This window comes from Cetorhinus maximus, chromosome 5, assembly GCF_964194155.1.
Source record: "Cetorhinus maximus chromosome 5, sCetMax3.hap1.1, whole genome shotgun sequence".
Lineage (NCBI taxonomy): Eukaryota > Metazoa > Chordata > Chondrichthyes > Lamniformes > Cetorhinidae > Cetorhinus > Cetorhinus maximus.
Window position 1 is genome coordinate 87,251,836 of NC_135883.1, and position 26,253 is coordinate 87,278,088.

Sequence of the window (26,253 nt, forward strand, 5' to 3'; positions counted from 1 at the left end):
GATGGGTGAAGTCCCAGAGGTAGTCACCACTTCTGGTGGTGCTACTGAGACTGAAGAGCTGCAAGTCCTACAATTGGCTGTCAGTTGTCAGGGGTGGCTCCAATCTTTTAAAGGGACAGGAGCCCTGACAGCAGATAAATGGTTGAAATGCACCTGGGGGTTCCCTAAAAGGCTGAGGTAGGGTCGCACCCGGCCTTCTAGACCGTCATTGGGGCCCTTGCTACCCCAACAAAATCTAGCCCCAGTTTTTTCCTTCTCTTAACAATGGAACAAAAATGGCAATTAGTTTAGTTAAACCAGTGTGAATCAACACAGTGTTTATCTTGTAAAAATCATTTGACAATTTCATAAAAATGCAAGCCATAGGAAACTATAATCAAAATAAATAACTAGACAATGTTCAGATTAAAATATGGCAAGATTTCCTCCTTAAACATTTTGAGTGCCGACATGAGCATGTTTGGTCTGTCTAATTGCCACAAGTGACAGAAAGAAGACATGCACCTGCAGGTACATTTATACACATTCGGACTTGAATGCTGTAAAATGGCTGATATTGGATTTTCATTGTCATTGAAATCAAGAGACTGAGTATTGGGAGAAATGTTTAAGAGTGGCTGAATCTATGTCATGTGCTTTACACCCATTACCCAAAATCAGAATTACCCACATTGAGTATTGTCACGAATCTGCTTTAAACAAGATTTTCGTCATTTTTTTCCCTGAAACAGCAGTAAAACCAAAAGTAACAAGTGAGTGACTTTTATGCAGATTTTCTTCTTGCTATTTGCTGTAGAACTGTATGATTAGAACTGCTGGCTTATACAAACTATAAAGCAAACTAGGCGTGCATTTTAATTTTACAGCCCACTCAAGTTTCTGATCATTTTGCTCACTGAATTGATTGATGGATTTGAAAGAATTGCTTCTCTTTTATTTATATAATAAATACATATACACAATGAACAGAATTATAGTTTCACCACCAACTAAAAATTGTTATACTTTTGTGCAACATGACTCTTTAATTAGGATTTTGCAAATAGTTGTTTTATTCATTCACAGGATGTGGGCATCACTGGCAAGGCCAGCATTTATTGTCCATCCCTAATTGCCCTTGAGCAAGTGGTGATGAGCTACCTTCTTGGACCACTGCAGTCCATGTGGTGCAGGTGCACCCAAAGTGCTGTTAGGGAGGGAGTTCCAGGATTTTGACCAGAGTATTGACCAACCTGCAGTCAATTCCTCCTCACCATTAATCTCCTCACCTAGACTCCATTTAACAACATGCCCACCCAATCATTATTTTTGATAAAGCATGTAGCATTGTGTCTTTTATATATATATATATATATATATATATATATATGAACACAGATTTTATGCAGCCTCACTGTGATAAAATCACTATGCTGAATTTTGTGCTACGTTTCATTGTGGAGATAGATGACAGTTAAAATGAGACTTCGCTGTGGCTAACACCAGTTAACAATATGGTAATTATGCTAATTACATTCTGATCCAAATTGCAGGTCCTTTGAGTGAGCTCCATTTCTGTTTCTCATTTCTGCCCCTGAAAAATTGCCACACTTTTTCCTGCCCTGCTGAGGTTGGCTTATTAGAGCTAATTTTATATAACTAGTCATAACTTCAAACATTTGAAGGTGACTGAAATTTATTTGTTGATACCACAAACAGCGTGCACTTCAGTGTCCCTACAGTAGAAGATGTTTTAGAAGTATTACCCATCTTTGCATGTCAGATCTGTAAAGACGTTGCAGTTCACAGATTGAATTTGGTTCATGTCAACTCTGTCCCAGAATGAAAGAAAATATATAAAGGTCAGTACACCTATCTTTACACATGTCCTCAGAAAGCAACGCTTCTTCTGGGAAACTCTATTTGTTCCATTACTTCCCTTTGTCCTTGGCTATGCTGACTGTCTTCTCCCAAGACAACCATCTTCCTTTGTTACATCTCCTGCATCAGGACCACAAAGGCATCCACAGTAAAAAAAAATTTCCCCACATTCCTGTTTCCAGAAATCTTTGATTCCACAGTTTTCAACATTTTTCCTGTAATTGACAGTCCATCTCTGCAAGTTCATCTGTTGCCACAATGAAAACTTTTCTTAAAGAAAGCAACAGCCCTTCAAGTGCTCTTGCCTGTATACATTTTTCACATATAGGAAATCGATTAAATTGAGGTTGTGGGGTGGGGTGGGGGGTGGGATTGTGGTGGGTGTGGAGTGCAGTTCATAACTGAAAATTCAGCGAGACCTGCATTCCTTCCTATGTGCACAGGCTTGCCCATGCCATTAGCTGGCCTTACCCCTCTATAATTTGTAGATGTTATGCAGGAACTTTCCATGGCCAGGCAGTGAGGATAAAAGTGACATTTGATTCTAACTGAATTCCCTGTCTGTTCTTTTTATGCAGCTATGAGACTCACACCTAAATTTACTGCTCTTAAAAGCAGCAGTATCTGTATGGGACTGGCAGCCATTTTTTTTGTAGTGACTACTCCCTCATTATTTGCACATGGGCATGCCAAGAGCAGCACCAGGCATACCTAAAAATGAGGTGTCAACCTGGTGAAGCTACAACACAGGACTAATTGCACGTCAGACAGCAGAAGCAGCAGGTGATAGACAGAGCTAAGCAATCCCACAACCAAAGAATCAAATCTAAGCACTGGAGACCTGCCACATCCAGCCATGGATAGTGGTGGACAATAAAACAACTCACTGGAGGAAGAGGCTCCACAAATATTCCCATCCTCAATGATGGGGGAGCCCAGCACATCAGTGCAAAATATAAGGCTGAAGCACTTGCAGCTATTTTTGGCCAGAAGTGATGGGTGAATAATCCACCCCACCTCTTCTGGAGGTCCCCAGCATCACAGATGCCAGTCTGCAGCCAATTTTATTCACCCCATGTGATATCAAGAAACAGCTGAAGGCACTGGATACTGCAAAGGCTACGGGGCCTGACAATATTCCGGCAATTGTACTGAAGACTTGTGCTCCAGAACTAGCTGTGCCCCTAGTCAAGCTGTTCCATTATAGCTACAACACTGGCATCTACCCGGCAATGTGGAAAATTGCCCAGGTATGTCCTGTACACAAAAAGCAGGACAAATCCAACCCAGCCAATTATCGCCCCATCAGCCTCTTGATCATCAGCAAAATCATGGATGGTGCTGTCGAAAGTGCTATCAAGTGATACTTATGCAGCAATAACCAGCTCACTGTTGCTCAGGTTAGGTTCCGCCAGGGCCACTCAGCTCCTGAGCTCATTACAGCCTTGTTCTGAACATGCACAGAAGAGCTGAACTCCAGAGGTGAGTGACTGCCCTTGACATCAAGGCCGCATTTGACCAAGTGTGGCATCAAGGAGCCCTAGCAAAACTGGAGTCAATGGGAATCAGGGGGAAAACGCTCCATGGTTGGAGTCATACCTAGCACAAAGGAAGATGGTTGTGGTTGTTGGAGGTCAATCATCTCAGTTCCAGCACATCACTGCAGGAGTTCCTCAGGGCGGTGTCCTTGACCCAGCCATCTCCAGCTACTTCATCAATGACCTTCCTTCCATCATATGGTCAGAAGTGGGGATGTTCACTGATGATTGCACAATATTCAGCACTATTTGTGACTCCTCAGATACTGAAGCAGTCCATGTCCATATGCAGCAAGACCTGGACAATATTCAGGCTTGGGCTGATAAGTGGCAAGTAACATTTGTGCCACACAAGTGCCAAGCAGTGACCATCTCCAACAAGAGAGAGTCTAACAGCTTTGTGTTCTTGTTGCCTTTTGTTCCCAGATGATGGTAATAATCACACTTTAAGTTTATAAACTTCAGAAACTCTTTATGTTTAATTTTGCCATGCTGTCTGGTTCAAAAGAATAACAGGATTGAATCGGACTGCGAAATGTGACCCTCTATATATATATATATATATATAACATTAGTTCCTAGCTAAGAAGTACCTAGCTATTTACAGATGTTTAGAGATAATACAACATTATATAATACCTACAATCTCCCCCTGACATTCAATGGCATTACCATCACTGAATCTCCCACAATCAATATCTTGGGGGTTACCATTGATGAGAAACTGAACTGGACTAGTCATATAAATTCTGTGGCTGCAAGAGTGGATCAGAGGCTAGGAATCCTGCGACGAGTAACTCATCTCCTGACTCCCCAAAGCCTGTCTACCATCTAAATAAAAGCAAAATACTGCAGATGCTGGAAACCTGAAACCAAAACAAAAATTGCTGGAAAAACTCAGCAGGTCTGAGAGCATCTGTGGAGAGAAAGACAAAGTTAACGTTTCGAGTCCCTATGACTCTTCTTCAGGACTAAAGAGAAATAAAAATGTGGTGAAATATATACTGATTAAGCAGGGGTGGTGGCGGGGGTGGGGAGGTGAAACTGGATAGAAGGCCAACGCTAAGTGGAAGCAAAGGAGAGGTTGCAAAAGATGTCATAAACAAAACGTCGAAGGGGTGTTGGTGGTGATGATACTGGCTAAAGGAAGTGCTAATGGTGACATCAAGAGTAGAAAGCAGGATGAGCAAGTGAAAGATTACCCTAGTGGGGGTGGGGTGGGGGGAGGAGACGGTGTGGGAGAAATGATCAAAATAGGTTAAAAGGTGGGGATAAAACAACATTTAAAAAATAATAATAATAGAAATAGATGGGGAAAAAATATATATATATAAATTTAAAAATAAATATTTGAAAAAAGGGGATCTAAAAGGTGTGGGAAGGAGGAGAGAGTTCATAATCTGAAGTTGTTGAGCTCAATGTTAAGTCCGGAAGGCTGTAAAGTGCCTAATCGGAAGATGAGGTGCTGTTCCTCCAGTTTGCGTTGAGCTTCATTGGAACATTGCAGCAGGCCAACATGTGGGCAGGAGAGCAGGGGGGTGTGTTGAAATGGCAAGTGACGGGAAGGTCTGGGTCATGCTTGCGGACAGACCGAAGGTGTTCCACAAAGCGGTTACCCAGCCTATGTTTCATCTCTCGAATGTAGAGGAAACCACATTGGGAGCAGCGAATGCAGTAGACTAAATTGAGGGAAGTGCAGGTGAAGCGCTGATTCACTTGAAAGGATTGTTTGGACCCTTGGACGGTGAGGAGGGGGGAAGTAAAGGGCCAGGTGTTGCACCTTTTGTGACTGCATGGTAAGGTGTCGTGGGAGAGGGTTGAGCTGTTGGGGGTTATGGAGGATTGGACCAGGTTGTCCCGGAGGGAACGGTTCCTATGGAATGCCGACAGAGGGGGGTGAAGGGAAGATATGTTTGGTGGTGACATCGTGCTGGAGTTGGTGGAAATGGCGGAGAATGATCCTTTGGATGCAGAGGCTGGTGGGGTGATAACTGAGGACAAGAGGGACCCTATCATGGTTCTGGGAGGGAGAGAAAGGTGTGAGAGGAGAGGCGCGGGATATGGGTCGGACATGGTTGAGGGCCCTATCAACCACCGTGGGTGGGAAACCTCGGTTAAGGAAGAAGGAAGACATGTCAGAAGCACTGTTTTGGAAAGTGGCATCGTCAGAACAGATGCAACGGAGGCAAAGGAACTGAGAGAATGGGATGGAGCCCTTACAGGAAGCAGGGAGTGAGGAGCAACAGTCGAGGTAGCTGTGGGAGTCGGTGGGCTTGTAATGAATATTGGTGGACAGTCTATCACCAGGAATTGAGACAGAGAGGTCAAGGAAGGGAAGGGAACTGTCCGTGATGAACCATGTGAAAGTGACGGAGGTGTGGAAATTGGAAGCAAAATTAATACATTTTTCCAGGTCCAGACGAGAGAATGAAGCAGCACCGAAACAGTCATCAATGTACCAGAGAAAGAGTTGCGGGAGGGGGCCTGAATAGGACTGGAACAAGGAATGCTCCACATACCCCATAAAGAGACAGACATAACTGGGGCCCATGCAGGTACCCTTGGCCACACTTCTTATTTTGAGGAAGTGAGACGAGTTTAAGTAGAAATTGTTCAGTGAGAGAACAAGTTCAGCCAGACGGAGGAGAGTGGTGGTGGATGGGGATTATTCAGGCCTCTGTTCAAGGAAGAAGCGGAGAGCCCTCAGACCACCCTGGTGGCGGATGGAGGTGTAAAGGGATTGGACGTCCATGGTGAAGAGGAAGCAGTTGGGGCCAGGGAACTGGAACTTGTTGATATGTAATAGGGCATCAGAGGAATCGCGGACATAGGTGGGAAAAGACTGGACAAGGGGAGAGAGAACGGAGTCAAGATAGGAAGAAATTAGTTCCGTGGGGCATGAACAGGCTGACACAATCGGTCTACCGGGACAGTCCTGTTTGTGGATTTTGGGGAGGAGGTAGAAGGGGGCTGTCTGAGGTTGGGAGACTATGAGGTTGGAAGCTCTGGAGGGAAGATCACTAGAGGAGATGAGGTCAGTGACAGTCCTAGAAGCAATGGTTTGAATATCGGTGGTGGGGTCATGGTCCAGGGGGAGGCAGGAGGAAGTGTCTGCGAGTTGGCGCTCAGTCTCTGCGAGGTAGGGATCAGTACACCAGACAACAACACACCATCCTTGTCGGCAGGTTTGATAACAAAGTCAGATTTGGACCTGAGAGAATGAAGTGCGGCAAGTTCAGAAGGAGACAGGTTAGAGTGGGTGACAGGAGCAGAGAAATTGAGTCGGCCGATGTCACGCCGACAGTTCTCAATGAAAAGATCAAGGGCAGGTAAAAGGCCAGAGGGAGGGGTCCAGGTGGAGGGAGAATACTGGAGGCGGGTGAAAGGATCCATTGAGCGGGGGAGGACTCCTGCCCAAAGAAGTGAGCACGGAGACAAAGGCGGCGGAAGAAGTGTTCAGCATTGTGCTGAGCCCAGAATTCATTGAGGTGAGGGCGTAAGGGTATGAAACTGAGTCCTTTCAGCATCAGAGAGGGGAAGGTCAGGGGGTATGGTGAATACATGGCCGGGGCTGGGATTAGAAGACGGGATGGGGTCAGATGGACGGGAAGGGGTGGAAGGTCCTGGATGGGTGTTGGTATCAATGTTGTTGGAGGTTATGCTCCTTAGCACTAAAGAAAGAGACAAAGTTTCTTGTTAAGGCGTCGGATGAGACAAAGAATGAAATGAAACTGGGGGCAAGGACAGCTTTGAGATAGGGTGAGTTGGTGCTGCTGGAGGGAGAGGCCGAATGTGTTCATGTAGCAGTGCATGGCACTGAGTGTGGATCTCAGGATGCGATGAGAACAGCAGTCCGAGGAGCATTGTATGTCCCAGGGATACCTGTAATCCTGGGTGGGTTTGAAACATGAGGGATGGAACTTCAGTTGGAATCCATGTGGGGTAAGTCGGAGATGGAGACAGTCACTGAGGAAGGCAATATGGCTGTGAAAGCCAGTTTTAGTAAACACCTTGTCAAACACCAGGAGTGAAATGGAAAGCAATGAATATGAACAGGGCAAAAGAGACAAGTGGAAATCCTGTCGGAGAGAGGAGCAGTACTTCTTCAAGGTAGGCATTTCTGGAAGAGAGTGGCAGTCAATTAAACACTAGATAAAAGCAAAATACTGCGGATACTGCAAATCTGAAACAAGAACAAAAATTACTGGGAAAACTCAGCAGGTCTGACAGCATCTGTGGAGAGAAAGACAGAGTTAACGTTTTGAGTCCTTATGGCTCTTCTTCAGAACTAAAGAGAAGTAAAAATGTGGTGAAATATATACTGTTTAAAGGGGGGTGGGATAGGTGAAGCTGGATAGAACGCCGGTGATAGGAGGAGGCAAAAGAGAGCTTGCAAAAGGTGTCATAAACAAAAGGTCGAAGGGGTGATGATGGTGGTGATACTGGCTAAAGGAGGTGCTAATGGGGACATTAAGAATAGAAAGCAGAGTGAGCAAGTGACAGATGGCTTTAGTGGGGGTGGGGTGGGGGGAGGGGATGGTGTGGGCGAAAAGATCAAAATAGGTTAAAAGGTGGGGATAAAACAATAAGTGGAAATAAATTGTCTACCATCTAAAAGTTGGAAGTTAGGAGTGTGATGGAATATGAAAGTATTCACTTGCCTGGATGCGTGCAGCTCCAAAAACACTCAAGAAGCTTTCCACCACCCAGAACAAAGCAGCCCACTTGATTGGCACCCCATCCCCCACCTTAAACATCTACTCCCACCACCACCGAGACACAGTAGCAGCAGTGTGTACCATCTACAAGATGCACTGCAGCGACTAACCAAAGCTCCTTCGAGAGCACCTTCCAAACCCATGATCTCTACCACCTAGAAGGACAGATGGGAACACCATCACCTGGAAGTTCCCCTCCAAGCCTTGCGCCATCCTGACTTGGAAATACATTGCCGTTCCTTCAATGTAGCTGGGTCAAAATCCTGGAACTCCCTCCCTAACAGCACTGTGGGTATACTTACACTACATTGCCTGCAGCGGTTCAAGAAGGCGGCTCACCACCACCTTCTCAAGGGTAAATAATGATGGACAATAAATGCTGGTCTAGCCAGTGACACCCACATCCCATGTATAAATAAATTAAATAAAACAAACCAGACTATCATGGAACAAAAACCATCCACGTGTCTTGTTGTATTATTTGTTTCATGCATGAATTTTTATTTATATATATTGTATTTATAATGCATTGAACATACATCTTTGAGACTATTAACTGATTAATATTCATTTACAATTAAAGCATAATGAATATGGAACCTAATTCAGTTGTTCACCAAATATTTAGAGGCGGAAACCATGAAGCAAGTGAAGCCAAAACCTGCAAAGAAAGGTAACACAGAAGTTCAACTAATGCGTAATTTACATCTATTGCCAGCCTTTCAGATCTCCTTTCTTCCAATAGCAAATGGCTAAAACTAATAGTGATTCTCAGGGGATGAAGGGGTTATTAAATCTAGCATTCTGCACTCCAATTTCCACAGTTCTTGACAATGGAAAGAAAATGGAGATAAGTCCAGATAAATGCTGTACAAAACAAGCTTTTAAAAATCATTTGAGAATTTTGAAATGCTAAAGCTAATAACAAGTACAATTAAAATAATTAACAAAATAATTTTCAAATTAAAATCAGACAAGCTAACTGCTTGAACAGAAGGTTTTGAAAGGGAGAAGAGTGGGTCTAAGACTAGTATTTCAAACTTAAATAAGGGCAATTATGTGGGGCTGAAAGCTGAGCTAGCTGAAGTGGACTGGGAAACCAGGCCAGAGGATAGATCAATAGATAAGCACTGGCAAACATTTAAGGGGACATTCAAAATGAGTATATTCCTACTATAAAGAAAAATTCTAAGGGGAGGACCCACCATCCATGGTTAACTAGAGATATTAAGGAAAGCATCAAACTTAAGGAAAAAGTATACAAGTCTGCAAAGATGAGTGGCAGGACAGATGATTGGACAGAATATAAAGAATGGCAGAGAATGGCTATAAGTTTAATCAGGGAAAGAAATTAGAGTATGAGAGGAAGTTAGCTAGAAATGTAAAAATGGATAGCAAGAGTTTCTATGGGTACTTAAAAAAGAAAAGAGTAAGTACTGTGAGTGTTGGTCCGCTAGAGAGTGACAGTGGGGAGTTAATAATAGATAATAAGGAGATGGCAGAAGAAATGAACAAATATTTTGCTTCTGTGTTCACGATAGAGTATACAAAAAACATTCCAGTGATAGCTGCAAATAGGGAGGTGAACAGGAGAAAGGAACTTGGTGAAATTGAAATCACTAGGGCAACGATACTCTGCAAATTGATGGAACTGCAGGCTGCCAAGTCTCCGGGTCCCGACAGACTACACCATAGGGTCTTAAAAGAGGTGGCTAATGAGGTAGTCAATGCACTGGTGTTAATTTTCTAAAATTCACTATATTCTGGAAAGGTTCCATCAGATTGGAAAGTAGGAAATTTAACCCCTCTATTCAAGAAGGGAAGGAAGCAGAAAACAGGAAACTTTGTGAGGAAGTTATTAAAATTGATCATTAAGGAGGTTATAGCTGGGCAATTAGAAGAGCTTAAGGCAATTGGGAAGAGTCAGCATGGTTTTGTGAAAGGAAAATCATGTTTAAACAATTTATCAGAATTTTTTGAAGGTGTAACATGCACAGTGGCAAAAGGGGAGCCTGTAGACATACTGTACTTGGATTTCCAGAAGGCATTTGAGAAGATGCCACATCAAAGATTATTACGGAAAATAAAAGTGTATGGTGTAGTGGGTAACATATTAGCAAGGATAGAAGATTGGCTGGCTGGCAGAAAGCAGGGAGTATGCAAAAATGGGTCTTTTTCTGATTGGCAGGATGTGATGAGTGAAGTTCCCTCAGGGGACTGTACTGGGGCCTCAACTTATTACAATTTACATCAATGACTTAGACGAGGGGAGTGAAGACATGGTAGCTAAATTTGCAGATAACACAAAGATAGGTAGGAAAGTATGTTGTGAAGAGGACATGAGGAGGTTGCAGATGGAAATAAATAGATTGAGTGAGTGGGAAAAGATCTGGCAAATGGAGTTTAATGTGGGAAAATGTGAAGTTGTTCACTTTGGCAGGAAGAATAAAAAAGTAGCATATTACTTAAATGGAGAACAGCTGCATAATTCTTGGTTGAGACATATAAGACCCTGAGAGGTCTTGACAGGGTGGATGTGGAAAGGATGCTTCCCTTTGTGGGAGAATCTAGAATGAGGGGTCACTATTTAAAAATACGTGGTCACCCATTTTAGACAGAGATGAGAATTTTTTTCTCTCAGAGGCTCGTCAGTCTTTAGAACTCTTCCTCAAAAGACAGTGGAAGCAGAGTCCTTAAATAATTTTAAGGCAGAGATAGATGGATTCTTGATAAGCATGGGGATGAAAGGTTATCAGGGGTAAGAGGGAATGTCAGGTTGAGGTTCCAATCAGATCAGCCATGATCTTATTGAATGGCGGAGCAGGCTCGAGAGGCCGAGAGGCCTACTCCTGCTTCTCATTCGTATGTTCATATTTTCATAACTCTTTGTATATCAGCTTGAGCATTAATGATTGTCTTCTAGTTATGGAGCAGGTTAGTTGTGTCTGGTGAATAGCAGAAATGAAAATAGAGATTATGTCCAGCAGCTGGAGCAGGAGGTTTACATAAAAGAAGTTCATTGCAGTGACGACTTGGCAGAACCAGAGCTTTGTGATTCTCCTAGTAGTTTGAATCAGTTTCCAGCCTGATTCCTGACAGAACCACAAGGAATCTTGGAGCCCATATTTATATTGCTGAGCAGTGTTGAAAACACTTAATTGGGAAATCAAGTATCAGCTGAGAAATCCATCATTCTGTCTGTCTTTCTTTTGTTCATAAATAATAAGTCCTTTCTTCTTGAAAATATTGTAAAAGGCAGGGTCGTACCTGACTTTTTTGCAAGATTCAGTGGTGGGCTGTAAAGATTTTGTGCAGCTTATTAAGCGAGATGAGCACAGCATTTAATCACTCCAAGGTTTATTGTTGCCCTGTACATGGGCACTTAGGGCTGAATTTTCACTCCCGGGTCAAGTGTGCAAATTTGGGAAAATTCCCAACTCAGGAGAAAGTGCTCTGAACAGTCAGATTTTTCTTTGGGGGGATAGGGGTGCGGGCGCTAACTGTAGTCGGGCCTGCCACCATGGTTCAGAATCAGCCGCAGGAGCTGCCGAGTGCCAAGCATCAAGCCAGGCCATATAAAGATAGCTAATCCCTTTATAAACTCACTGAGCAGTCATTCAAACATTGAACTCACAGGGCCCCATGACTATAATAATTGGTTTTGGAAGTAGTCAAGCAGCACTAATGCTAGAATAGTAACCCTCAGGCTTATGTCAACAAATAGCTATTGAAATTACAAGCACTTATTTTCAACTGCAGGCTGGCTGTTTTGTTTTTTTTTTCAAAATTTAAAGGGCAGGGTATTTAATTAACTTGACATTTCCAAAGAACTTTTCTACTTTTTATGCACCTCATGTCTACTCTTAACAAATCCAAAGGGGTTCCTGATTTCTCTCAAAGGGGTACCTTATCTGTCCAAGAGGGTAACTTACCTCTCCAAATAACTGCCAGGTTCAGACCCTTCCCTCAAATGCCTAACAGCCATGAATCATGTTTCAGAAAGGTGACCAAAATTGCTTCTGTTTGAAGTTAGCTGCACTTTTAAATGCACAGCTGCCACCGTGGACGCAGATGTGTGAAATACACCCTGCCCCCATTCTTTTCCAACCACCATCCCCACCCCCACCCCCACCCCCCCAAGGCAAAATGGTGGGTGCCGGGTTTGGGGACAGCAATTCTGGATTTTGGGCTCTAGCACGATTTTGGCTGAGGCACAGAGCCCTTTTGTCTTTATGAAAATTTAGACCTTAGATTCTGTGAAAGTAAATCATGTAGATGGGTTATTTGAATTAACAAATTTGTAAAGCAAGAATCATTTAGATACAAAGAGAGTTTTGTTCTGTTAGTCACTATTCTGTACCTACAATACACAGCAATAAACCTCATGCATACTTTATAATCCTAGCTTTGGACATTTTCTTAATATCTATTGTTAGGATTCCAGGAACTTGAGCAAAAATTGCAAGACGGTATGGATTTATCTGTTGTTAGTGACCAGTAGCAGAACTATCCTGGCTGTGAAATACAAATTTCTACCATTGGGTATGAAGGAGTGTTGGGTCCTGGTCTTTGGTTTAGTTGGACTAATAGATCCAGGTTGCATACTTGTTTTGGGATGACCGAGTTGGTACCATAGACAGAGTAGATCAGCAGACAGTGCTTATGTAGAACACATTCTATTTATTTACAAAGCAATTCAGCAGTTACACTTGTGTGCTTACAACTCAAACCCTGTCTCTACATTACAGACTAACTCTAGACTTCTCCTTCTGACTACTGACTACTAAGGAAGCCCGTACTACTCTGCTATTGGATACTAAGATCATGTGGTCTTCCATTATACATTTTTCTTAAGGGTATATTACACATCAGATTACCACATCCCTCCCCCTTTACTCAGAAATACATTTTACAGTTACATTTATAATTTTTCTCAAAATATCAAATTATTTTCACAGATAAGTAATTTACAAATTTATTCTTTCTGTGGGTTTCCTTATGTGTGTAGAACATCTCAGTTCTACAGCTTCAGATGCTTTGTCAGGAATCTCTTTTTTGGGTGTTGTCCAAACATCAGGTTCTTTGGTGGGCACCTGCAAATCTGTTTCCTCAACTCTTGCAGGTACAGCCGATCCTTCAAACACATTTGCACTCAGTTGAGTTCTTTCAACAGGAAATATTGACGCAATCGTGAACACTGGATAAATCATTTCCTAATGCTTTGTTTCTCTTCTCCTTATATGATCTCTATATCTCTGTATGACTCAGTCTTCCACTTTCACATGGTGAGAAAGAGGTCCAGTCACTTTACTTATTTCACCTGATAACCTTTGTGCCCTTCTCCAAAACTTCTCACATATACCATCTCTCCTATGGTAAACTTTCTGTCACAACTATGCCAGTCATGTCCAGTTTTCTGACTTCCCTGACTCCTTTCCACCTTCCCCCTTAAATATGGCAATTTCCTTCTGAGACAGTGATTCATCAACAATTCCGCAGGTGTGACACCTGTTTTCGTATGAGGGGTGGTCCTATAATCGAAAAGAAAATATGCTATCTTGGTCGCTATGGAGTCTCCAGTTAATTTCTTCATGCCAGTTTTGAATGTTTGAACCGCTCTCTCAGCCAATCCATTCAAAGAAGGGTGGTACGGTGAAGTATTTATATGAGTAATACCATTGAGGCTGATAAGCCATTGAAACTCAGCACTCGTAAATGCTATGCTATTATCTGATACAACCACATCTGGTAGTCTGTTGATAGTGAAACTTTGTCGTAGCTTGTCAATTGTCGCAGAAGATGTTGGTGACTTCACCTCATATATGTCCATCCACTTTGAGTGAGTGTCAATCAGGAAAACACTGTTCCCATAGAAGCTCCCACATAGTTAATATGTAATCGCACCTATGGCCGTCCTGGCCACTCCCAAGAGTGTAATGGAGCTGTTGGAGGTAACTTTTGCACTTGATGACACTGCACACAACTTTTCACTAAGCTCTCTATTTCTCCATCCATTCCATATCACCATAGGTAGCTGCGTGCTATGGCCTTCATTCAGGAAATACCTGGATGTGCACTACGTAATTCAGTTATTAAAGGCTTTCATCCTTTTGGAGGAGCAATTACTCTAGCTCCCCACAATAAGATACCATTCTGGCTGGTTATCTCATAGCTTCTGTGAAAATACAGTTTCATTTAGTCAGGTTCCTGTTCTTGTGACCAACCGTGAAGAACTTGTTCAGGTATTTTGGATAAGACTGGGGCTCGACTTGTCCAATCTCTAATCTGTCTAGCACATCATGGTGATGAATCTAAGAAGTTCAATAATGAAATGAATTCTTGAGGAACTGGAACATCCTCATCGTTTTCTTTCAAAGGCAAACGACAAAGTGCATCAGCGTTTGCAATCTGATTTCCAGGCCTGTAGTTGAAAGTATACACATACGCTGCCAGGATCAATGCCCATCTCTGTATTGCTGCTGAGGTGATGGATGGTACAGCCTTGTCCTCGCTGAACAATCCTAGCAAAGGCTTGTGGTCTGAAACGATAATAAAATGATGACTATGTGCATACTGGTGAAATTTCTTGACACAAAAGATGATTGACAAGCCTTTTGCTATCTGTGAGTATGCCTTTTCTGCTGTGTTAAGCATTCTTGATACATATTTAATAGGTCATTCTGATCCATCGTCCATTCGATGGAAGAGCATGGCTCCCACTCCATAGGGTGATACATCACATGTTAAAACTAACTCTTTTCTTTGGTCAAAATGTACTAATAGGGTGGATGAACGTAACAGTTGTTTTACCTTTGTGAAAGCTTCTTTCTGTGGTGTTTGCCAAGACCAATGTTGGTTTTGCTTGAGTAGGTAATACAAGGGTGCCAGTTCTTTTGAAAAATTAGGCAAGAAGTATCCTTAATAATTGATCATCCCCAAGGATGAGCTCGGAGATGCTCTTTGGCGCTGGTGCCTCTCTAATGGCTCTCACTTTTTCCTCAACTGGGTGGAGTCCCTGTGCATCTACCCTGTGACCTAAATAAATTACCTCTTACACTTGGAACGTGCACTTTTCTTTTTTAAAATGCACTCCCACCTGTGAAAAAAGGCTCAAAACTTCTTGCGAATTTGCCAAATGCTCCTTTTCAGTGAGTCCTGTCACCAGAACATCATCTAACTAAACTACAACATGAGGCAATCCCTGCAGTAAACTTTCCATTGTTCTCTGGAATATGGTGCAAACTGAGGATACGCCAAAAGACAAATGGGTACATTGGTACAACCCTTTATGTGTATTAATTGTGATGAATTTCTGGGAGACCTTCTCTAACTCCAATTGCTGATAAGCATGACTCATATCCAGCTTTGTGTAGGCAGTTCCACCTGCCAGCTTGGCATACAAGTCTTCAATTTATAGCATAAGGTGCCAGTCCAACTTAACCACTTTATTGACAGTCAATTTGTAGTCTCCACAAATTCAAACGCTTTGGTCAGGTTTCAGTACAGGTACAATTGGTGCTGCCCATTCTGGGAACTGCACAGGTTGTATAACTCCAAGTTTCTCTAATCTATCCAACTCAGCATCTACCTTTTCCCGCATTGCATACGGTACTGGTCATGCCTTTATAAATCTGGGGGTCGTATCTGGATCCACATGAGTTTCTGCTGGTAGTCCCTGGATATCTTCCCGAGTTCATCTTGGGCAACTGAGGCCTATTTTTGTCGTAGCTCAGGTAGTCCACTGGCTCTCAGTTGGAAGATCTCAGTCCAATCCAATTTAATTACTTTCAACCAGTTTCATCCAAGGTGGCTTGGCCCCTGCTACCACCATCAAGGGTAATTTTACTGATTGACTTCCATACTGTACAGTAACCCTGCTTATGCCTTTGATTTTGATGTCTTCTCCAGTGTAAGTTTTCAATTTGGCATCTGTTTCTTCCAAAATTAATTTACATTCTCTATAATTCAGGTATTTAAAGGTATGCTCACCTACTACCTTAGTTTCCACCTCCATTCTGATAAGCCTGTCATTCACCCACAGTTACATAGATCGGTTCTGTTCTTCCTACTTTTAATTTATACAACAAATAAATATCTGAATCTGTTACTTCAGGCTCTTCAACGTTATGGATCTCATGGGGTTTTTTTCTTTTGATTGAAAATCTGCCTGATTCTATTCTTGCAATGTCTCATGAAGTGTCCGTTTCGATGGCAGTAAAAACATTCAATTTTTAAAAAATTTCCATTCATTACAAGATTCTCTGCTTCCATCTCTGTTACCATTATTCCATGTTTTAGCTGTTAATTCATTTCTTTTTATTTGTCTGAAAGCTGTGGCTGCATCCCGCTTCTCATCAGAACTGTGCATTTTTGCGTTCTTTTTGGCTGGGGCTCCCCGCCCAATGTGGAGGACAGTGCTATTTTGCGCTCCCTGTATAGCTTTCGAGTCCCTCACTGTACTTTCCATAGCCAGACCCATTTCAGGCGCCTTCTGAAAATCCAAATTTGTTTCAGACAGTAATCGCTTGTGAATCGCATCTTCATTTATACCACACACCAAATAATCTCTAAACATATTACTTATAGATGTACTAAGCCTGCAATATTCTGTTAATAGTTTCAGACTTGTCACATAACAAGCAACTGTCTCCTCTGGGGCTCTATTTCTTGAATTAAATTTTAACCGTTGCACAGTTGCCAAGGGCTTGGGCTCACAATGACTCTTCACAAGGTTCACTAAGTTATCAAAACTTTTCGAATCCGGGGCACTGGGTGCCATCAAACTTTGAATCAATCCATAGGACTTACTCCCACACATGGATAAGAGGATTGCTCGCCCATTCTCCTCCCCTGCAATGTCGTTAGCTTGGCGATTAACATCATTAGCGAGGTGTTCAGCATAATGGGATCAACCGTCCGTGGTTGGTTCGAAAGAATCAACTCTTCCAAACTGCAGCATGCTTCAAGGGGACTGCTTCGACGGTTAGGACTAAAATTCAACTTACAATTACCAGGTGAGGTATGGCTCAATTTCGGTCCACCTGATTTTCTTCCTCGCCTTTCTTGCCTTTTTCTCATTCTTCCTTGCTTTTTCTCTTATCATCAGTTTGTTAGATCCTGGCCCTTGGTTTAGTTGGACTAATGGATCCGGGTTGCACTCTTGTTTTGGGATGACCAAGTTGGTACCATAGACAGAGTAGATCAGCAGACAGTTCTTATGTAGAACACATTCTATTTATTTGCAAAGGAATTCAGCAGTTACACTTGTGTGCTCACAACTCAAACCCCGTCTCTACATTACAGACTCTAAATCTGGACCTCTCCTTCTGAACATTGACTACTAAGGTAGCTCATGCTACTATTGGATACTAAGATCATGTGATCTTCCATTATACATTCTCTCTAAAGGTATATTACATATCAGATTACCACAAGGAGAAAATGTATCTATAACAGACGTGTTGACAAATGGACAGTGTGATTGTAGCATCAAGGTGCTTTTAGACAATGTGCCAGCAGTAAATTTGCTAATCGAAGGATGTTACATGTGGCTATCATTCAAAAAAAGAGTTCCCAAGTAGTGGAGAATCTACTCTTTCAAAAGTACCTTGCAATATTATCTCAGATTTTTATCATTCTTTTTTTAAACAGTAGTAAAGCACAAAATAAAAAGTGAGTGACTTTTGTTTTACAATAATTTATTGATTTGCAATAATTTATATTTGGGATTAGTTTTTTCATTTCCTTGCAAATGCTGTAGAGTTAAATGATTTGAGCTGCTGGCAGTTACAAAGCAACTGAGTGCATGAATTGTTTGTTTACAGCTATTTTAATATTCTGATAATTTTCCTCAGTGAATGGTTACAAACTATTTGAATCAAATTTGTAGGCTTTTTCTGTTTGCTTGTGTGTATGTGACAACTATAAAATATAATTGTACACCCAAATAAACAATTTAGTGTAACATGGTACTTCAGTTAGGATGTTTCAAAGATACGTTGCACTGTGCCTTGTCTGCATGAATGCTGACTTTTTGAAGCCTCAATGAGATGAAATCCAGCTTTTTACCCCACAAGTCTGATTTTCAGCGTGTTATATTTCAAAATGGAGATAAGTGACAGTCATAATGGAAGTTCCCTATGGCTCCAACCGGCATTGGAACTATAAGGTAATAATATTAATTAGGTTCTGATCCAAATTGCACATTCTTTGAGCAAGCTCCATTTCTGGTTCTCATTGCACCTGTACAAATTAGCGCATGTAATCCCCTGGCCTGATCATGCTGAATTGGATTCTTAGAGCATGACTTTTGCAGCAACAATTTATACTTTAAACATTTGTATGTAACAGTGAAAGTTATTTCTGTTACTCACAAGACATGGAATTGTCCGTGTCAGCTGGCGTCGGGCATGTTTGGTGATGTGAGCGGACAATATGGTGAGAAGGCCAAAAATCAGTTTGTAATCGTCCACTCAGCCCGTCGATGGTAAGCCATGTTTCCCGCCATCGGACATCAGGCACCTCATTGTAATACATCGGCATATCATTATGAGGCTAGCCCGCCAGACTCATCCGCCCCGCTGGATCATCCGCCCACGTCAGCGTGATTGCATGCCGACGTGTTTCACAACAGCAGAAAAAAAGCGTGCACTTGGCGGGCTGCACTTTGAGGGGAACACGGAGGCGAGTGTACAGTAATGTTACGGAGCGCTCACGAGGGACGTCTGTTGGACTTCAAGGTTGAGGCACTTTTAGGGGTGGGAGAGGGCAAAGGCTGCCCTGTGGTTGAAAGTAGCGCACAAGCATGTGCGAGATGGGAGGGTGGTGGGCTAGGGAAGTGGCCGCGCATTAGGGACACTTATATAAAGTGATCATTCATCTGCAGCTGAGACGGTTCAGGCGCAGCCACATTGATATGATTGGAATCGGGCCTCTAGCTTATCTGCCCACTCAAGCAACACAGAGGCATCAAAGTGCCACCAAATGCTCCAGAGCTTTTTACCCCTTGGGTACAGACTGCAAACTAATGAGCATTTTACTGGACTGCAGAACAGTTGGATGACTAGGTACATTGTACAATCTCCTTGCTAGAGCTGGCCATGGAGCAGTCATTGGTGGAGGTGCTCACAGCCCCTTCCAACATCATCATCCAGGTTTGGACCAGTCTCCCCTATGGTTCAAGCTGAAAGTGTAGCTTTGCAGTGTGGATTAGGAGAATGCCTGCACCTAAGCTGAGAGCACAGCATGCAGTCCAATGAGCAAAGGTGCCACCAATTGGTCAGGTGGAGTGGGGCGGCGGAAGGTGGGGTTTCAGGCAGTCATGCAGCGCACTGGTCTCTGACCATCCAAATGGTGGCCAGCAGTCTCCGGGATGTGCTAAGGAGCTTTCAGACTTAACCAAGAGAGTTCCTTAGTACACCTATGCTAACCCACGCATACATCAGGATCATGGAGCCTGGTGACCTAGCTGTATGCCTTGTGGCATTCGGACAATGAAGACGATGGAGAAGAGATCAACTGAGGTGCCTGGCTGTGCAGAGGGTGGGTGGCTGGGGCTCCCACACACGCCACCAAAGAGCCACAGCAAACTATCACATCTGCCGCTATTGCAGGATTTGGTGCCACAGGGACATGGAAGGCATTGAATGCCAGTGGCCGTATAAATGACAGCAGCACTCAATTTCTATACCAATGGCTCCTTTCAGAGCTCCAGGTGACCTCTGTGGGATCTCTCAAGCCTCCACCCACAAATGCATCCATGACGTCATGGATTCCATTTTCGTGAGAGCACACAACTTTGTGCAGCTCGCCCGGGACCAGGAGAGCCAGGATGCAAGAGAGGTTGGATTTGCCCAGATCTCGGTATCTCACAGGTGCAGGGTGCCATCAACTGGACTCATGTGACGTTCATATTTCCACCGCAATAAGTGGTCAACTATATCAACTGCGAAGGCTTCCATTCACTGAATTTGCAGCTGGTGTGTGACCACCACAAACACATCGTGCAGGTCTGTTCACAATTTCCAGGGAGTGCACATGTATCAGTGCTTGTCCTCTTTTACAGGGCGTTAGCGCTAACCACTGCTGCCACCGCCTCCCAAGCCAGATTAGTGAGTTTGCTGCCCATCATGCGACCAGAGCGGGATTAGAAGACATCATGGCGAGCCTCCACTGTGTCGAAAAGGTGCTCGAGGGACGTATCATTGAACCTACCTGCTACCGCACTTAGTGCAAATCTGGGACCATTCCACCCAAGAAGTTTTTGCTTCAGTTTCCCTGCAGGAAAAGAGGCTGCAGAAAGGCTCATCTATGTTTCGAGTGCTGGCTCTGTGTCGTTGTTGCATTTCCCAGCCTTCATTTGGATCGAATGTAATTGTTTCCTAGAATAAAACAAAATATGCAAGGTTCAGTATATCTATGGCCAGGATTTTACAGTTGATGTATGGGGGGCGGGCCCGACATGTCAGCTTGTAAAATGATGCTAGATGACGCCGGGCGTGCTATGAGTATGGATGCGCGCCCGCCATTAATTAAAGGGCCAGTTAAGGCCCTTGAGGCAGTAATTGATTTCCATTTTGCGCAGCCCGTGCGATTTTCAGGGCATCGCATGGGTGCAATGGGCAGGCGGGTAGGCCACATTTTCAAAAACCTCATCCACGGGCGGGATAAGAGGGTTGAGTGGGCTCGCTAATGCGAGTTGTTAGAACTTCAGATTATTACTTACTGTTACTTGCTTGTGTGAACAAGACAACTTCATTTCACTTCAGAGCTGGTTTAACAGAAATAATAGACTTCAGTTCAGGACTCTGGAGGAGTCACACCACTTGGGGCCTGCCAGATATCAGGCAGCCTTCTGTTACCCTGGGAATGGGGATTGTGGTCTCCACTGGAGGCACCTCCTGAGAAGGGAGGGCCAGAAGGGGGAGGAGGCCAGGTGTCCCTATTCAGCCTCCAGGGGAGCCACCCGTGGGAGGGCAGTCGCAGGCACAAGGGGTGCAGGGCCAACAGGAAGTGCAAGGCGGATGGGCTGCAGAAGAAGCCACTATCCTGCTGCCAGGGTTTACAGGCAACGATGCAGCTACCTCAATATGTCTGAGGTGCAATGCCGAAGGAGTCTCCGCCTCTCAAGGGAAACAGTGACCTCCATCTGTCAAATGATCGGCCCTGAGATTAGCTCCGACTGTGTGGGTGGACACCCCGTGCCAGTGGTGCTGAAGGTCACAGTGGCCCTCAACTTCTATGCCTCCGGCTCTTTCCAGGGATCGGTGGGTGATCTTTGTGGAGTCTCCCAATCAGCTGTCCACAGCTGTGTCAAACTGGTGACAGACGCTCTGTTGAGGCATGCATTGACTGCACGGACGAGGCCAGCCAGGCAGAGCGAGCCAGAGGCTTTGCCGCAATTGCTGGGTTCCCCCGCACACTGGCCATCAGCTGGGAGCCTTCGTCAACAGGAAAGGACTCCACTCCATGAACGTGCAGATAGTGTGTGACCATAGGATGCAGATTCTGCAAGTCTGTGCAAGGGACTCAGGCAGCTCCCATGATGCTTACATCCTGAGACACTCCCAGGTGCCAAGGCTCTTCAGTGCACCAACCCGGCTGGATGGATGGCTGCTGGGCGACAAGGGCTATCCCCTCAAAAGGTGGCTCATGAAACCTCTCCACCATCCAAGTACAGAGGCTGAGCAGCAGTACAACAGGAGCCACGCCTCCACAAGGGCGGTGGTAGAAAGAACCATCGGTCTTCTCAAGATGCGCTTCCGATGCCTGGACCGTTCAGGGGGCGCACTCCAGTACCCCCCAGATCGTGTGTCACTGATAGTGGTTACATGCTGTGCTCTCCACAATCTGGCGCTGGAAAGTGGGGACGCAGTGGAGGAAGAAGATGTTGATGCAGCTGCTCTGGCAGCAGACAGAGAGTCCAGTCGTGAGTCCGAGGACAAGCATGCTCAGGAGAATGCAGAGGGGATAGATACTGACCTGGGCAACCTCTAGGGAGGCAGGGAGACCCGGGAGGCTTTGATCCAATACTTCTTCGGCTAGCTTACCAAAGATGGACTACTACCACATGCCAGAGCTGTAGGCTCCATACTCAATACCTGATAGGAACATTTGCTTGGTGAACAACATGCACTATGTGCCATTTCAATATAGCTCAATGACAAACAAGTCACTCATAACATCATGGGTTACCCTTCACCTGCAGAAGTAATGAAGCACCCAGCGGCTCGTTGAAAACAAACACATTTACTGGTGTGGAGCCTGATACATAAATCAAATTAAATGTAAAGGTGTTCAAAATCACACCAACTTAAAAAGAACTTAAAAGTGGGGCAAAAAAAGAACAGCAGTGATAAGCTCATGTTGTGCCTAAAGGTGATTTGCATTTTTGTTTGTGTGTGCCAAGTCTAGGTGCTTCTCCCTCGCTGGCACCAGCATTGGAGACAGCCTGCTGACTCTGCTGTCCTGTTGGCCTTGATGACCTTGGCAGGTGTCCTCTGGCTCTGCCTTGGAGGGAGTGGCCAGTGGCATGGCTGGCATCTCCCCAGTCGCCACAGCCTCATCGGAAGCTACGGTCACTGGCAGAGGGGCAGCGCCCTGAGAGGAGCCCGCAGAGACGACGAGTAGCTCTTGTGCCAACGTTAGGCTTCTTTGGACCTCCCTGTTTCCCATTGATGAATGGGCACTGAGCTGGGGCACTGGGTGCCCAATCCATCTCCCACACTGACTGTGACCACCTGAGGTCATTGCTGGTGTGAGGGCTTGCAGGTCCGAGCGCATCCCCAGGATCCCTGATTGAGCTCCTGGAGCAGCCTCTCCATGAGAGTCGCCACTCGCTCCATGGAGGAGGCAGTGCGCTCGGCCATGAGGGTCATTGCATTACCTCATGCTCCACATAGACTCCATCATGGACACCATGGCACGCATTCCCGCAAATATCTCCGCCAGATATTTCTTTGTTTATATTCTTGATCCCCTAAAAGCAACAGTGAGTGGGTGAGACTAGCAGCCTTTTTATGGAACATTACTCCCTCATTATTAACTACTGCATGTATACAAATGATATGTTGAAATAAGAGACTAAGATCGATATTCATGTACAATTAAGTTATGATTAATTTTGAACCTAATTAAATTGTACATTAAATTTTCAGAGGCAGAAACCTTGAAGCAAGCGAAACCAAAAGCTACAGAGAAAGGTAACACAAAAACTAAACCATTGTTTCTAATCTTGCAGTTTTCCTTAATTAAAATGCTAAATGTATAAAGCTACCAGTGGATCTCTGGGGATGGATGGGATATCATATCTAGCAAACCACACTCCAGTTTATTCCTCCCCTTGGCAATGGAAAGAAAATAGAGATTAGACCAGTTAAGCCAGTGTTTATCTGCACAGGACAACAGTGTAAAAATCATTTGAAAATCTTGCAATAATAAAGGTAAAATAATTAACCAAACTGTGTTCCGATTAAAATCTGGCAGGCTTATCTCTTGAACAATTTGAGTAGTAAAATGAGCATTGGTGATCAATTTACAGAATCCACGCATGTTAGTTATTTCTGGTGCATCCCAATAAGTGATAGCAAGAAAAAGATATACAAACAGCATCTGTATCTTTATCCAGCTTTACAGTTTGTAATTTTGATTTTGATAAATAATGTAAAATAGTTGATATCGGGACGGCTGCACATCACACACCTCTCTTGATTACCTCTTGAATTCAATGAAGGTGTCAGAGTATCATGAGAAATATTTAAGGGCAGTTGAATCAATGTCACCCGTGTTAGACCATCAACCAGAGTGAGATGGCTGAATTTTCCTGGCCCACTGTTGGTGGGCTTGGAGGTGGAATGACCGGAAAAATAATGAGGAAGCTGCATCAGGATGGCTCCCTGACACTTTCCCATTCCTGAGGAAGTTTCCCAGGGGTGTGTGGTGAAGTTGGTAGGCAGCCAGGCAATTAAGATGATTAAGACCCCAAATAAGGAGAATTTTTCGACTTTGCCAACATTTTGCCACCGACAGAGTGACAGCCCACCACACCCAGAACCACTGTTTTATTGGAGGTGGCCTCGCTTTGACAAGTCTTTGGAGCCAGGAGCTCTGTGGCCTACCGATTAGGGTGTAAACAAGAAAAGCCATGCTTGCAGCCCAATCTAATCCTCTGGAGGGTTTCCCCTCTGCTGCCAGGGCCTCATAGGCTTTGATCCTAATCAGTTTTTAATTCCATGAACATCACCGAGGACTACTTCATGTTGAGGTATCCTCACGCTCTCCAACCTACCTCAGCAGCACTCACCTCTCCTGGTGGAGCTGCCAAGGCTCCAGAGCTCCAGCCCTCTGATTGGATATTGATATGACAGTAAACATTAAGGTGGTCAATTAGGAGGCCGCCCCCTGGAAGACTGTGCCAGTAGGCTCACTTCTGGCATTTGGCTCCAACATGGGTTCCCAAAGTCCACAATAAAATCCAGCGATGAACTACAGGCACTGTGCGCTATCATGAAGCTGCTTTTAAACAATGTGCCAGGTGTAAACAATCGTCAGTTAAAGGAGGAAAAAATGTGAGTTGTCACACCTGATCACCATTTAAAGAGTTAGTGCATTAGTAGGGACATATCGCTTTCAAAAATCTATCAACCCTTTGACCTTAGATTTTCATCATTATTTTCTTAAACAGCAGTAAAGGCAAAAGTAACAAGTGAGTGACTTTTCTGGAGATTTCATTCTAGCTGTTTGTGCAGAGTTATATGATTAGAACTATTGGCTTATACAAAGCAAACTGAGCATGAATTTTCAGTTTACAGCAATTTTATTGCAATTTTCTGATAGCTTTGCTCACTGAATTGATGGTTTGATTTGACACAGATTGGTTCTCTTTTATTTATATAATAAATACATATACACAATACACAGAGTTTCACAGTTTCACCACCAACTAAAGAATTGCTATGCTGTAGGCCAAATGGATCTAGTGCTTAATTTATCAATTTGTTTTCTCATCTCCTTGGTATGTTGTTGAATTTTGTAGTAATACTTAAGAAACAGGTCAGTCTCCTTCTGCAACAGTCAAATACTCAGTGAGAGGGGTATATCAAACCCAAACTTAGTTACATAACCTTTCAACTTCATCCTTCACCTGAACATGCATTGCATTCGGGTCTAAATGGTTACAATTTCCCATGTTCAGATTCCAAGCAGTTGAACTAGAATAAAGCAAACTGTTTATTGTTTACAATAGGACACCTCTGATTATTGTACGGACAGGAGAGAGGAAAACTGAACTTCTTTATCCTCTCCCCATCTGTCCGTAAGCAGAGGTGTTTTTGAATTATTTCTAAAGTAGGCTCTGGCATGTTTCCCCAAATCCTCAGTTTGTGTGGTCTAATTGTATAAGTACTGCACAGCAAACTCTCTTTAGGATTAACTCAAAAGGTTGGTTTATTTCACATTCAAACCCAGGGCATGGAGAGGTCGTTTGAAATGTCACAAACTCAAAAACTCAAAAACATGCACGCACACACACACACACACACACACACATACTCACAGTAAGGTAGATAGAAAAGAGGGAGTTTTTACAACCATGAATGACAACAGCAAAAGAACCACAGAAATGAATATTAGTTCACATGATTTCCAGCGTCTAGAAAGTTAGAGTCCAGAGGGTGTTTCCTTCATGATGGTGTTTACTGCAAATGAGTCCCTGGTTGGAGACAGCAGCACGAAAGTCCTTAAAATGAATGATGATGCAGCACAATGGAGTTTCTGTGCTTAGACTGCTTGGCAGGCGGTGATCAGAGACTTTTAAAATCAACCAGGCTTCGAGAGGTTCAGAGATGGTGGCCAGCTGCTTGGTCAGCCAGACGGTCTGCTGGAGTTCTTTCCGTTTGGTGTTAAATCAGTAGAATGAAGTTGTCAGCTCTTAAAGGAATATAGGGCAGAACTTCACCCATGTCGTGGGGAGCTTGGTGGAGGTGGGCGGGGGCAGTCGGGAAGCCGCCCGCCACCTGCGGCCGGGGCCAGAAGGCAATTTCACGCTGCCAGGCCAATTAAGGCCCGCCCAGCATGAAATGCAAATGGCAGTGCTCAGCGCTGCCAGTGCAGGCAGAGGGGAGTGTGAGACGGGTGAGTGC

The 26,253-nt window shown here is 43.9% G+C and overlaps 1 protein-coding gene across 1 annotated transcript in view; it reads left to right on the forward strand.

Moving 5' to 3' along the window:
• The window catches only part of trdn (triadin), a 565,816-nt gene that overhangs the window by 510,868 nt on the left and 28,695 nt on the right, over window positions 1-26,253 (forward strand). Inside the window, exons 37-39 of the mRNA XM_078542852.1 lie at window positions 732-752; window positions 8,745-8,789; window positions 23,272-23,316. Coding sequence (XP_078398978.1) covers window positions 732-752; window positions 8,745-8,789; window positions 23,272-23,316 — 111 coding nt within the window. The remainder of the gene's footprint in view (window positions 1-731; window positions 753-8,744; window positions 8,790-23,271; window positions 23,317-26,253) is intronic.